Source organism: Beta vulgaris, chromosome 2 (assembly GCF_026745355.1).
Source record: "Beta vulgaris subsp. vulgaris cultivar EL10 chromosome 2, EL10.2, whole genome shotgun sequence".
NCBI classification, from domain to species: domain Eukaryota; kingdom Viridiplantae; phylum Streptophyta; class Magnoliopsida; order Caryophyllales; family Amaranthaceae; genus Beta; species Beta vulgaris.
Window position 1 is genome coordinate 39174469 of NC_079203.1, and position 12858 is coordinate 39187326.

Consider the following 12858-nt stretch of genomic DNA (forward strand, 5'->3'; position numbering starts at 1 on the left):
AAGGACTCCCCTTTAGTCCTTTCGGATGCTGAGGAACAGGAACCCTCCACTCTCAAGGAACCCACTCCACCATCATCACCAAAGCTATCTGTTCCTTTCACAAAATTGACCTCCATTTCTCCCTCATCCTTCTTTGTTCCTTCCAGCTTTGAGCAGATGAAGGATGAAATAAAAGGAACTAACCCTTTTGCTTCTACCTCCACAACTCTTCCACCAACACCACCATTTCTTCCTCCCCTTTACAACCCCTCTCCATCTGTTTCCACTCCCGGAACTGATGAGCCTTCCACTCAACCTCCTCCAGTTCCTCCACAAAATCATCCTTCTGCCTCCGATTCCAAGGGTAAGGAACAATAATCTCCGGATGACTGTAGCTGGGTTAATGATGTTTGTCTTCCTGCTCAACACATGATAAAATTTTATAATCACCTTCACTGGACTTTGGATGCTAAAACTGACAAAATGATGAGTCTTATGAAGATCCTAAGTGATACGGTGATTGCACAACAAAAGAAGATGGACACTATGGCCCTAGCTTTGGAGGAGTTGAAGGAACAAGTTGGACATAATCATGGGGAGGTAATGAAGAAGCTGGAAGATGTGGTTGAAGAAGAGATTGTAGAGGAACACCATTCCCCTTCCCTTTCTTAGTTTTTTTTTTGTTGTTGTTCCTGTTTCCTTTTCAAGGAACACAACTGTTGTTTAATCCTTTTTCTTTTCCTTTCTTTGTTTTTGTTATGGAACAAGTGCTATATATAAACAATGACTTTTGCTATTATGTCAGTGTTTCCGAATGTTTTCGCATAATTTCTTCCTTGGAATGGCTAGTATTCTGTGATTGATGTTTGAGCAAGTTTACCCTTTTCAATTCTAACTCAACTTGCTTATGGTCTTAAGGTGTTAAATCAATTCATCAATACACGCAGAGACTATTCTTTTTGAGGATGACAAAGGGGGGAAAGATTTAAGGAACAAACTGTACATAAACATAATCTGAAAAATCTGGAAAAAATTAAAAATTAGGATAAGGTAAATGAAAAATCAAAAATAGGTTAATGTAAATGAAAAATCAAAATTAAAAACATTAAGTAACTTATTTAATTGTGTTTTATTTTTCATTTTCTTCTTTATTGTTTTATCATTCTCATTCACTTATATTATTTGTTGTTGCCTTAGTTTGTACCTTTGTTGTCATCATCAAAAAGGGGGAAATTGTTGAACCCTAGTTTTGATGATGACAAAGAAACAAAGCTGCAAACTAAGTAGTGAACTAATGAGTTATTTAAGTGTATGATGTTTAAGGTATCAATGAAAGGAACTGGGAGAATACGAAGTCAAGGAAGAAGTCAAGAGAGAATTTCAAAGGCTAAGTAAAGAAGTTTCTCTAAGTTGATACTGGAGCAAGCATTGGATCAAGAAGAATAAAAGCTAGGCGTTTTATTTTCTAGTTCCATTGTAAGGAACAAAGTAAGGATGGTAAGGAACATTGGCATTTTTATTTGAGAATGAGAGTTTGTTCCTTTGTAAGGAACAAACTAAGTGGCACTAAACGAATCTGTTAAAGGAACTTGGTTTATAAAAGGAACTAGACTTAGGCGTGCAAAAGTATAACGGTACAATTATGCAATTGAGTAAGTCATGCCTAAATTATAGGAATTTAGTTTTATCTAATTTAAAATCAGTTTTAATAGAAAATCTGTTTAAGGAAAAGATTTTGTTTTTCGGAAAATATAAGAAAATAATTATCCGGTTTTATAAAGAGTTTGTTTAAAAGATAATATTTTCTTAAAGATTAAAAATTCAGTTTTAATAATAAAATCTGTTTTATGTCTAACTGATTTTCGGATAAAACTCAAGAAACTCCTAATCTTTAGGAGTTGTGGCTAAAATATATCCACGTTCATAATGAGATCATGGGATCATGGGACATGATGAGAAACGTGTTCCTTAGGGGAAGGAACATCATGGGTTAATGGACTTAACATGTAATCGAGTTTTACTCCCACGTTCTTCATGATGGTCACTATAAATATTGAAGTCTAAATGAGTTCCAAAGTGTGTCTGACTAAGTAATTAAGTGAGTTTAACTAATTAAGTATCAGTGCCTTCATTCTCTCTTAATAGCCATTTGTTCTTTGCTTTCTTACTCTAATTCCACTAAGCTTATTTCGATCAATTGTATTTTGGTTTTTGGGGTAAGGGAACTTTGAGTGAAGTTCTGTAAGAGAGAGGCTTTGAGTTAAGCTTGTATGAGTGAGAAAACTTCAAGTGAAGTTGAGAGGAACTGTTGTTAAGGGAACAGTGGCTCAGGAACTTGAGTTTAGGAACTCAAGGTGTGCTCGAGTTAGAATTAAGTTGTAACAAAGTTGTTTGGCCTAATTAGTGAAAGAGTTGAGTTTAAAATCCCTAGTGGTCGAGGTTGTTTCTTCTTGTTGGGCCCAAGAAGTTTTTCCTCGTAAAAATCCCTTGTGTTCCTCTAGTTTGTTTATTCGTTTAAGTTTTAATTTCCGCAAAAAGTTACGTTTATTTCTACACACAATTCACCACCCCCCCCTCTTGTAGTGTTCCTAGGGAAATAACAGACCTAAAACTACTCCTTTTTCCAACCATAAAATGACATTTTTCAAAATTTAACACAAGGTTAGTCTCGACACATCTTTTCAAAGCAAGAGATAAATTGTGAAGGCACAAGTCAAAATCATCACCAAAAACCGTAAAATCATCCATAAAGACTTCTATAGAATTATCAAGCAAGTCAGAAAATATGCTCATCATACAACGTTGAAATGTACCTGGTGCATTACAAAGTCCAAAAGGCATTTTCCTAAATGCAAATGTGCCAAAAGGGAAAGTGAAGGTAGTCTTTTCTTGGTCCTCAAGGGCAATGGGAACTTGAATGTATTCAGAATATCCATCAAGAAAACAAAAGAAAGAACGTCCTGCAAGCTTTTCTAACATTTGGTCAATATATGGTAAGGGAAAGTGGTCTTTTCTAGTGGCTTGATTAAGTTTCCTATAATCTACACACTCTCCACCCATTGGACACTCTAGTAGGAACAAGTTCTCCTTTATTATTCTCAACAACCGTTATTCCCGTTTTCTTAGGCACGACATGAATAGAACTTACCCACTTTGAATCTGAAATCGGAAAAATGACACCTGCATCTCGCCACTTAAGAATTTCCTTTTTTACTACATCCATCATTGAAGGATTAAGTCTCCTTTGGGCTTCTCTAACAGGTTTGGCATCATTTTCTAAATATATTTTATGCATACACAAGGTAGGACTAATTCCTTTAATGTCGGCGATGGTCCATCGTATGGCCTCTTTGTATTCCTTAAGAACATTTAACAATTTTTCCTCTTGTGACTCAGAAAGTGAACTAGAAATGATGATTGGCAAAGTGTCATTTTCACCCAAATAAGCATACTTAAGGTTATTAGGTAGGGATTTTAGTTCAAGTTTAGGGGGTGATTGAATAGATGGGATTAACTTTTGAGTATTGACAGGCAATTCACAACTTGAAACAGATTGCATATTATTAGCACATGTATTTGCCGACTCATAATTAATACTTCCAGATCCAAAATCAATTTGTGCAGCAACATGATTCTCTAAATGTGCAGTGAGAGGAGATTCAACAAAAGATTCAACATGGAATGAGTTGATAATAGTAGCATCAAGAAGATAATCATCCATGTTCAATTCTGTTAAATTTTTATCAAAACTGTTATCACACAACTCGTAAACTCTGTTAAAATTTTCTTGTTTAATGCAATCAACCTCATCTATACAATCCACAAAGTTCACATCCAGTATGTTAGAAGGGTATCTCATCGCATCATATATGTTAAGTTTAATCATTTCACCATCAAATTCAAAAGAAATAGTACCCTCTGACACATCAATTTTTGCTTTAGCGATTTTGAGAAAGGGTCTCCCTAACAACAATGGCACGTCAATAGATTCAAGCGTATCACCCATATCAAAAATATAGAAGTCAACAGGAAACACTAACTCATTCACTTGAACTAAAACGTCCTCTAAGACTCCTAAGGGATATGCTTGTGATCTATCGGCTAACTGAATTACTACGTTCGTTTTAGAGAGGGGGCCCAAGTTCAAAGATTTATAGATTGATTTAGGCATTACGCTAATCGAGGCTCCTAAGTCAAGCATACACCTCTTAAGCTCATAGTTTCCTATCTTGCAAGGTATAGAAAACATCCCAGGATCCTTACATTTAGGAGGTATTTTCTTTTGAATAACAGCAGAAACGTTCTCCCCCACACATACTTTTTCACCACTCTGAATTTTCCTTTTGTTAGTCCACAAGTCTTTTAAGAATTTAGCGTATTTAGGCATTTGCTTGATTGCATCTAAGAGAGGTATGTTTATTTCAACCTTCCTAAATGTCCTTAAAATGTCATTGTCTAATTCTTCTTTCCTAGAGTTAGCAAAACGTGAGGGAAATGGCACTATCTTCCTAGGATCAGGTTTATTTGAAAAAGGAGCCATGGTAGGTTTTTCTTTTCTCATCTTCACTACTTCGTTTTCCACATTCTGGATCTCAATCTCACCACTAATATCATTAATCTGCCCAATGTTGTTACCTTTTAATTTTTCACTATCATGTTCTATGGCTTCATGACTCACCTCGACTTCGTTTTCAACCTTACCTCGATTTTCAAGTTCTTTACCACTTCTCAAAGTTATGGCTTTAGTTTCATCTATCAAGTGATGTATAGGCTTTTCAAAAACTTTTCCATCCAATTTACTTTCTATGTTGCTAAGAGTAGTACATATTTGTTTTATTTGGTTATCTAGATGGTGAAGGTGATTTTCAGTTTGTTGTTGTTTATTAAATTCATGAGAGTGAACTTTTTTTATTTGGAGAGCTAGTTGTTTTACTAGATTTTCCAAAGACTCATGTTGAGTACTAAAACTAGAAACTTTAGTACTAATATTAGTAACTACAACTTTAAATTCAGCAATTTGTTCAGTTTGCTCCTTCTGTTGCCTTTGGATTTTCACTTCAGAATTATTTTTCGTCCCATATTATTCATTGTTAAGGGCCGTAGTAGTTATGAACTCTCTCGCTTCAGTAGGAGTTTTATTCACCAAAGTTCCACCACTAGCGATATCTATTAAACGTTTCTGATCATCTAACAAACCATCATAAAAACATTCAATTAGGACTTTCTCACCTCAATTGATGTTGTGGGCATGAAATGCAAAGTTTATTAAATCTTTTCCAATACTCATGCAATTGCTCATTTTATCTTGATCAATACTACATATTTGTCTCCTTTAATCTAGTTATGTTAGCAGGTTGGTATTTTTCAAGAAAAACTCTCCGAAGGCTATCCCAAGAAGTAATAGATCCAACGGGAAGATAAAGTAACCAATCTTTAGCTAAATCATGTAAAGTAAAAAGGAAAACACGAAGTTTAATACCATCATCATCTTTACCATTTAACGACAAAGTAGAGCAAGCAAGAGAAAATTCTTGTACGTAAATGTCTATGAGCATCTTCCTTATCATGACCATAAAATTTAGGGAGAATTCCGATAAAACCTGGATCAAGTTTTAATGGTTTCTCTAAGGCGGGAAAAATAACACTCATGGGTGTCTCATATGCATTGAACATATGTTCTTTCAAGCTCTTTTCACCTTCTCCTGCCATTTCACTAGCTAAAAGTCACACAGAAAATATAAATGTAAATATACGATCAAGTAACAAGAACCTAGAATTAAACAAATAACTAGATAAATAATAATACTAAAACAATAGTCTAAAATAATAAATTATACAGTCCCCGGCAACGACGCCAAAATTTGATGCGTGTCGTTTCCGCAACAAAATTAAATTTATAAATCACTCACTAACTCTAACAAATAGATAGGGAAAGTAAGGATCGAACCCACAGAGACTGCGTTATTATCTTAAACTAATTGTTTACTTATATAAATGACTATTATTAAATAAATATGGGGGGTTTTTTCGAATATCACTTCTATACTCAAACTATTAAACTAAAATTTAAAATACAAATTGCAGGAAATTAATTCGCTTTTAAAATATAATAAAGAAGCTAATAGGAGACATGTAACTTTCTATAGATATTGGGTATAATCATTGATTCATTCGACTAGCCTAGGATAGATAGGTTAACTATATAACCCATTGAAAGCAAGTAGATTACTAGTTTTATTTTTCGTACTCGTTAAATCCCGTGAAAGCACGCAAATTTAATCCTAATCAAGCTAAATTAATCCAACCATGAAAGCATGTATCAAACTATCAAACTTGACAGCATTAGAAACACCAAACAACTGAACCCAAATTAACCTGTAAGCTGCAACTAATAGAAATCAGTTATTACACAAGATTCTAGCAATTATAATTAGACCAGAAAGCTGCAACCTAATTAAAAATATAATTAATCTAGCAATGGAAACATGAAATAATTTAGGTGATCAAACTAAATCAATAAACATGAATCAAAAGCCAAATAATAGACCTTGTATACATACCCAAAAGAAACTAATCGTTTATAACACAAACAAAGACGTAATCTCATAAACCCATATATCAAATAGTCAATTACATGTTCCTACTAGTGTAAAACTACTCTAAATTAGACATAAAAACACAGAAAATAGATAGAAGAGAGTAGAGAAAACTCATGAGGGGATGAATTTCTGGACTGAAATCTTCGTATTCCTTCATTTCGTCGCTCTATTGCCGCCTTTATTTCGTCGCTCTACTGCCGCCTCCCTCCTTTATTATCCGTCTATCTCCTCTTTTTCATAAAGAATTTTTTTTTTCCTTTCAATACTCCCGTAGTGTTTATTTTTTTGTTTGCAACCTTGGGCTTAGCCCATCTTTTCCTTAATTCCTTGTACGGCTACGTGTCTTCTAAACCAAGAAAAGGTTTCTTTTGTTTCTTTTGTTTCTTTTCTTTGTTTTCTTTTTATTCTCTCTTAGACTCCTACTTCTTTCATTTTGTAATTGTATATGTATATAGGCTGCTTCTTTGTAATGTACTTTCGACCCAGTAAACAGCTGACTTAGCACTTGCTTCCTTCTCCAAAGTTGTAGATTTCGATCTCAGCTTTCCATAGCCACTTGAATCGTCTCGTTTTGACTCCGTATGAGTGAGATATGACCAAAATAATATATCCGCCCTGCAGAATTAGTAATATTCGAATTTAGTGCATCTTTTCGAACTCCATTCAAATAGGTTATCACTAAATAATTGACATAGTCACAAATTTACCTTTTAAACACTAAAAATAATTACCAAGTGATTAAACGGAAATATTCTAAAAGTATAATATTTAACCCATATAACTCAACAAATGACACTAAAAGGTATTATATTAGAGGGTAAAAATATGTATAAATAGACACTTGTCAATAGTCACTGCATGTCTTTTACATGTACATTACTTAGATTATCATTGCATCTCTTATACATGTACATTAAGGCCAATATGATGTTCACTGAATGTTTTTATCAAGCACATTATCTTGCTCCATTGTTCAGTCAAAATATACTTCTTGATATGTTCATGTACATTGTATTTTATGTTAATGTTCGGTTTATGTCTTTCACATGTACATTTTACTTAAATCTTCATTTCATGTCTTTTACATGTACATTGTATTTACTTAGATGTTCATTGTATGTCTTTTACATGTACATTGATTTTAGGATGATAGTCACCGCATGTATTTTACAAGTGCATTATCTTACTCATATTCCTAAACCTCACACAATTCATTTGTTCTCAGTTTGACAGGATCAAGCAACTGAGAATCCAGTACTGCATTGACATTCTCATGAGTAAAGTCAACAACCGTGCTGCCTGGGTTGCTGATTCTGCCAAGGCGCAAGCTAAAGGGAAGTCCAAACACACATAGATTCAACTCCGCGCTTTTCCAGCAATTTGTAATAGTCGCTTTTTGTTGTACTAAACCAAACATCTGATCGCCCCGCACCCCAACCATTTCTAGAATTACTTTTGTGTTAACAAAACAATACCATTGCTTGATACTTCTTTTCTAGAATACTTTTGTATAGCAACAGCTACTAACTTTTGAGCAGGTAAACATTCCAATGTTTGTATCTGCTAATGTCAAAATATTTGACATATATTCTATCCCATGTGTGATTTGGACAAATTTGCTCTTTACTCCTTTTTATAGGTTGTACATTATCATTACTTTTATGTTAACTCAATTTTCTCTGTAGTTCAAACATTCAAATAATTATACACATTTTCTAACATATTTTCAAATAATAACCTCGTGTTTTCAAGTGATTCCAACATTCAAAAGTGTGACTTCACCATTTTTACATCACATTAGGTGCCAAAATACAAACCTTTTTACCCATATCTTTAGCATGTACATGATCAATACTTTCATCTTCACTAACTAAAGTTAACATATACACCAATTATAAACATTGTATAAGTTAACACCACCTCCAATTCATAACAAGCAGTTTTTTGGGTGTTTTGGACCAAGTACAACGTGAATGAGCTACATGAATTACAAAAAATAAATAGTGTATCAACAACTCATTCATGGTGGACTACGTTTCATTTCCCAAAAAGCTCTTCAAAATATTCATGTTAGGTGACCAAAATATCGCTTCTCAATTACCGAACGGCTTCTCAAAATATTCGTGGTAGACTTCCAAAGCGGCTTTGTGATGCGGCTGCTCAACTTTACTACCTTCCCCAGGGATGTGGTTAATAGGGGAATAATCATCAGGGCCATACACATCAAGAAGAGACTTGTTCTGTGTTGAGTGAGCTACAATGCTTTCTTCAGGGATATCAATGTATTCCTGTAATAGACAAAGTTAGCTGGCTAAACTAATTTAAAAAAATTATCTTTTAATTACATTGACCATTCACCATGTTGAAATTGTACAAGATTACTAAGACACAAAGAACATTGCCATATATACAATGTACATCGTTTCAGCATATCCACACAAATATGCCATCATGGTATCCTACTACCACATAATCATACAATGAACATGTAACAATAACAGATGAACACATATAATACCAATGTACATCAATACACAAAATATGCCATCATGATATCCTACTATCCAAATAACCCAATAATGAACATGTTACAATAACAGATGAACATTTGGGGAATAACATTATACAATGATTACCTAAACAGATTTTTGCGCTTTTGCCTTGTTCCTCAGTGCAGCTTTCTCAGCAGTTTTCTTCCACCCTCTTAACCTGTTCACCTGCTTCTCCACAATGCTTTTCAACCTTACATTTCTAGTTCCTTTCTTCCTCTTTTTAGGTGGATCTTTCACAACAGGATATAACAAATTTTGCACGTCATCAATTGTGATTGATTCATTAACCTTCCCAATAAGCAACCCAACCTTTGACTTCAAATCACTTAAAGCATTCTCCACAACCTTCCTAGCAGCTATGTCATGTTGAGTTGAATTGATTATGGATAAAGCATCCCTTGTAGTTTGAACACGCCACACCGACGCTTGAAAAATGTTTACATCCTTGCCAACGTCATCGTTAACTCTTGTACACATATCATGTTTTGCCCATCTACCCAAAATGTATCTTTGGGGAATTTTTTCAACATTATGTATATGAAAAATCCTCAATGAATGGGAACATAATAAACCCATCTCAGTGAAATACTTGCATGTGCAATCAATTGTCATATTTTGTTGGTCAAATCTAACAAGATGCATTAGATATTCTTTCTCAGTGCGGCCCACATGGTATTCAAAGAAAGGGGGATCATACTTGACTAGTTTCTGGCAAAATGACGCACCTCTTATGAAATTTTCCTCGAATGTCAAGTACACAGCCACAATGTATATCTTATTCGCCTAATTTAGTAACTTAACATCTACAAATGCTAGATGTTTGTTGCCATTAAGTGCATTGTAATCTTCACCATTCTCCCTATCCCTCCATTCCTCAACAACATCTATAAAAACCTTGTAGAAATCGCAAAGGCCTTGCATGCTATGAAGCCTTTGATTCAAGGAATGGTTTGTAGTCTCACTTCTTTGAGAAGACAGCACCCCCCCTAAGAAGTAATCCTTGGAGTAAACTGGACACCACATCTTCCTTAACTTGTACAACCTAATCAACCAAGGACATGCAACACACTTGTACTTGGTAATCATACTGCATACATAATACAGTGAACAACTCTGATAAATCCAATGATCATTCGCCTTACACCAATGAACAATATTTGTTAATGAATGAACATAAATTTGTACACATCCATAATATAATGTACATTACATCATGACATTTATTGAGCTAAAAATCACATAATAATAATGTACATTAATACAACAATATTCTATTCATCAACGCAGGCACAACCGTAATCATACCACACACACAATACAGTGAATGATCAATACCCTTTGAGGCTTTGACAATGTAGATTCCCTTTCTCAACACTCATTTGATAATGTACATTAAATCATCACAATTATTGAGATCGGAATAACATACTAATGCTGTAAATTTAATCAACAAATCTTACATTCAACAAAATATTCATTATGCATTGAACATTGAGCTGAAACCAATGAACAATAAAACAACAATTGAACATATGTTCATTATGCATTGAACATTGAGCTGAAAACAATGAACAATAAAACAACAATTGAACAACTAAAACTCCTTTACCTTTTCCAATAGTGCTTGAACTCACTCTTGGTCTCATAATGTTTTAGAACATAATTGAATAGATCCACAAATCCAGCCTTTCCCCTCAATGCTTTTATATTGTTGATGGAATTTTCCCCTATGTGCCATATACACAGACGATGTATAACATTGGGAAAAACAATGCTTATAGCCTTGGCCATCGCGGCATCTTGGTTGGTCATTATGGTAATCGGCGACCTACCTTCCATACTTTTTCAAAAACGAGTCAAACAACCACGCAAAAGAATCGGTGTCTTCGTTTAATAGGAAACCAACTCCAAACATCACATTCCTTTGGTGATGGTTCATCCCAACAAACGGACCGCAAATTATCCCATTCTTATTCGTGCGGTACGTTGTATCATGAACAACTAAATCTCCAAACACTTCATAATCCTTTCTCATTCTTCCATCTCTTTAAAAAAAACTTATTAAGTGCCATATAGCATCTAGTGGAACATCATAATAAAAATCATATTCCACTGCTTGTGTTTGCGTAAAGTTCTTAATCAGTTGGTTACTATCACAACCATCAAGTTCTTTCTTTCTTTGAGTATCAACTGCATCATAAGCATCCCTGTTCGCAAAACCAAGATTTGCAGATCCCCCAGCTTGCTTCCTCAATACACGCACAGCTTTAGCAACCCCAACTCTACAACTTCTCAAATTATTAATCATGTGCAATTGTTCAACTATCACTTTCCTATGAGATCTTATTAAATGTCTTTGTTTCAATGGCATCATGGGGTGATTGTGAATCATATGGTGCTTAGTAACAATAAAAAGTCCAGACTCTTTGGAAACATCAAATTGAATAAACGCTTTACATCCACAACGTTGATCAAACTTAGTATATGCCTGTGCCAAAAAGAACATCATGCATACTCTAGTGAATATTGGCTTTGCAGTAATGATCATCCCCAGCATTTTTTTAAACACTATGATTTGAACCAAATCAAATAACTACCTCATGTATACTAATTTATACCACGATATATAATAATATATGATATACTAATGTACATATTATCATGACCACACACAACATACCAAATACCTCAAGTATACTCTAGTGAACATTAGCTTTCAGTTAATGATCATCACATCCATAACACTACTATATAAATTTAATGTACATATTATCATGACCTACATTAAACCACACACAACATAACACATACCTTAGCCACACTACCTTTAGTGTCTTTCAATCCTTCACGACTACAAACCAAAAAACGTTGTCTGATGGCCTTTGTATCATATCTCCAACAAACTTTGCCCTTCCGGATACCAAATCCGCATTTAAATGCATACTCATTGTATAATTTGTAAGCTTCTTCATCATTAGCAACTTCTTTGTGTATAAATTCAGACGTCTCACACTCAACGTATTCTACAGACACAAAAAAATAAAAATATTAACACATAACAAATATTAACCCTCATATAGAATCATGTACATTGGATGTCACTAAATTGATCACTAAAATACCCTAACTGTACTATTGTTGTTATTGCACGTAAATTACATCATTTTCCACTTTTTCCCTCCATTTGGCAAATTGAGTATCATGAAACACATAAAGGTTTACACATGCAAAACAGGAAAACATCCATACTTTCAACTTTTGGGAATTTATAATAGACATACATGAATATAAGGTACATTCCAATGAAGAACACAATAAATGAAAAATAAATGAGACAAAGCATTAAATTGCTTCTTGCATAATAAATCAGAGACATACAAAGTGAATGATTGACTTATGTAACCACCAAAGTAAAAATTGGCTGCGCATATTGACACTTCATGGGATAACATTAAACATATCTGAAGTACGTAACCAAAGTACAAACTGCCACTGTACATTAATAGTCAACACATTGAACAGTGTTAATTCCCAAATGCACGTTCCTATATTCTTGCACATCAACCAACATGCATTTGTACATCAAAAAAGAGCTACGTAGCTAAATACCATTCTTCTTCTCTAATTCATCTTCTTCTCTTTCTCCTTCATTCCCTAAATCTTCCATTGCATTATCAAGAACAACATTATCAACATCATTTTACTATATCCTCCATTTTTCCAACTTT

At 34.1% G+C, this 12858-nt stretch overlaps 2 protein-coding genes across 2 annotated transcripts; both read right to left on the reverse strand.

The window, feature by feature from the left end:
* Window positions 1-2553: 2553 nt before the first annotated feature.
* On the reverse strand, window positions 2554-7393 carry LOC125494983 (uncharacterized). Its single transcript, XM_057392613.1, has 2 exons — window positions 6690-7393; window positions 2554-5696 (listed from the first exon to the last, which is right to left on the reverse strand). The coding sequence occupies exon 2, from the start codon at window positions 4538-4540 to the stop codon at window positions 3014-3016; it is 1527 nt and encodes a 508-aa protein (XP_057248596.1). The 5' UTR covers window positions 4541-5696; window positions 6690-7393; the 3' UTR covers window positions 2554-3013.
* A 3784-nt stretch (window positions 7394-11177) lies between these two features.
* LOC130590512 (protein FAR1-RELATED SEQUENCE 5-like) lies at window positions 11178-12797 on the reverse strand. The gene is made up of 3 exons (XM_057392985.1): window positions 12740-12797; window positions 11942-12153; window positions 11178-11618 (listed from the first exon to the last, which is right to left on the reverse strand). Exons 1-3 carry the CDS (start codon window positions 12795-12797, stop codon window positions 11178-11180), a joined length of 711 nt encoding a protein of 236 aa, XP_057248968.1.
* Window positions 12798-12858: the final 61 nt, after the last annotated feature.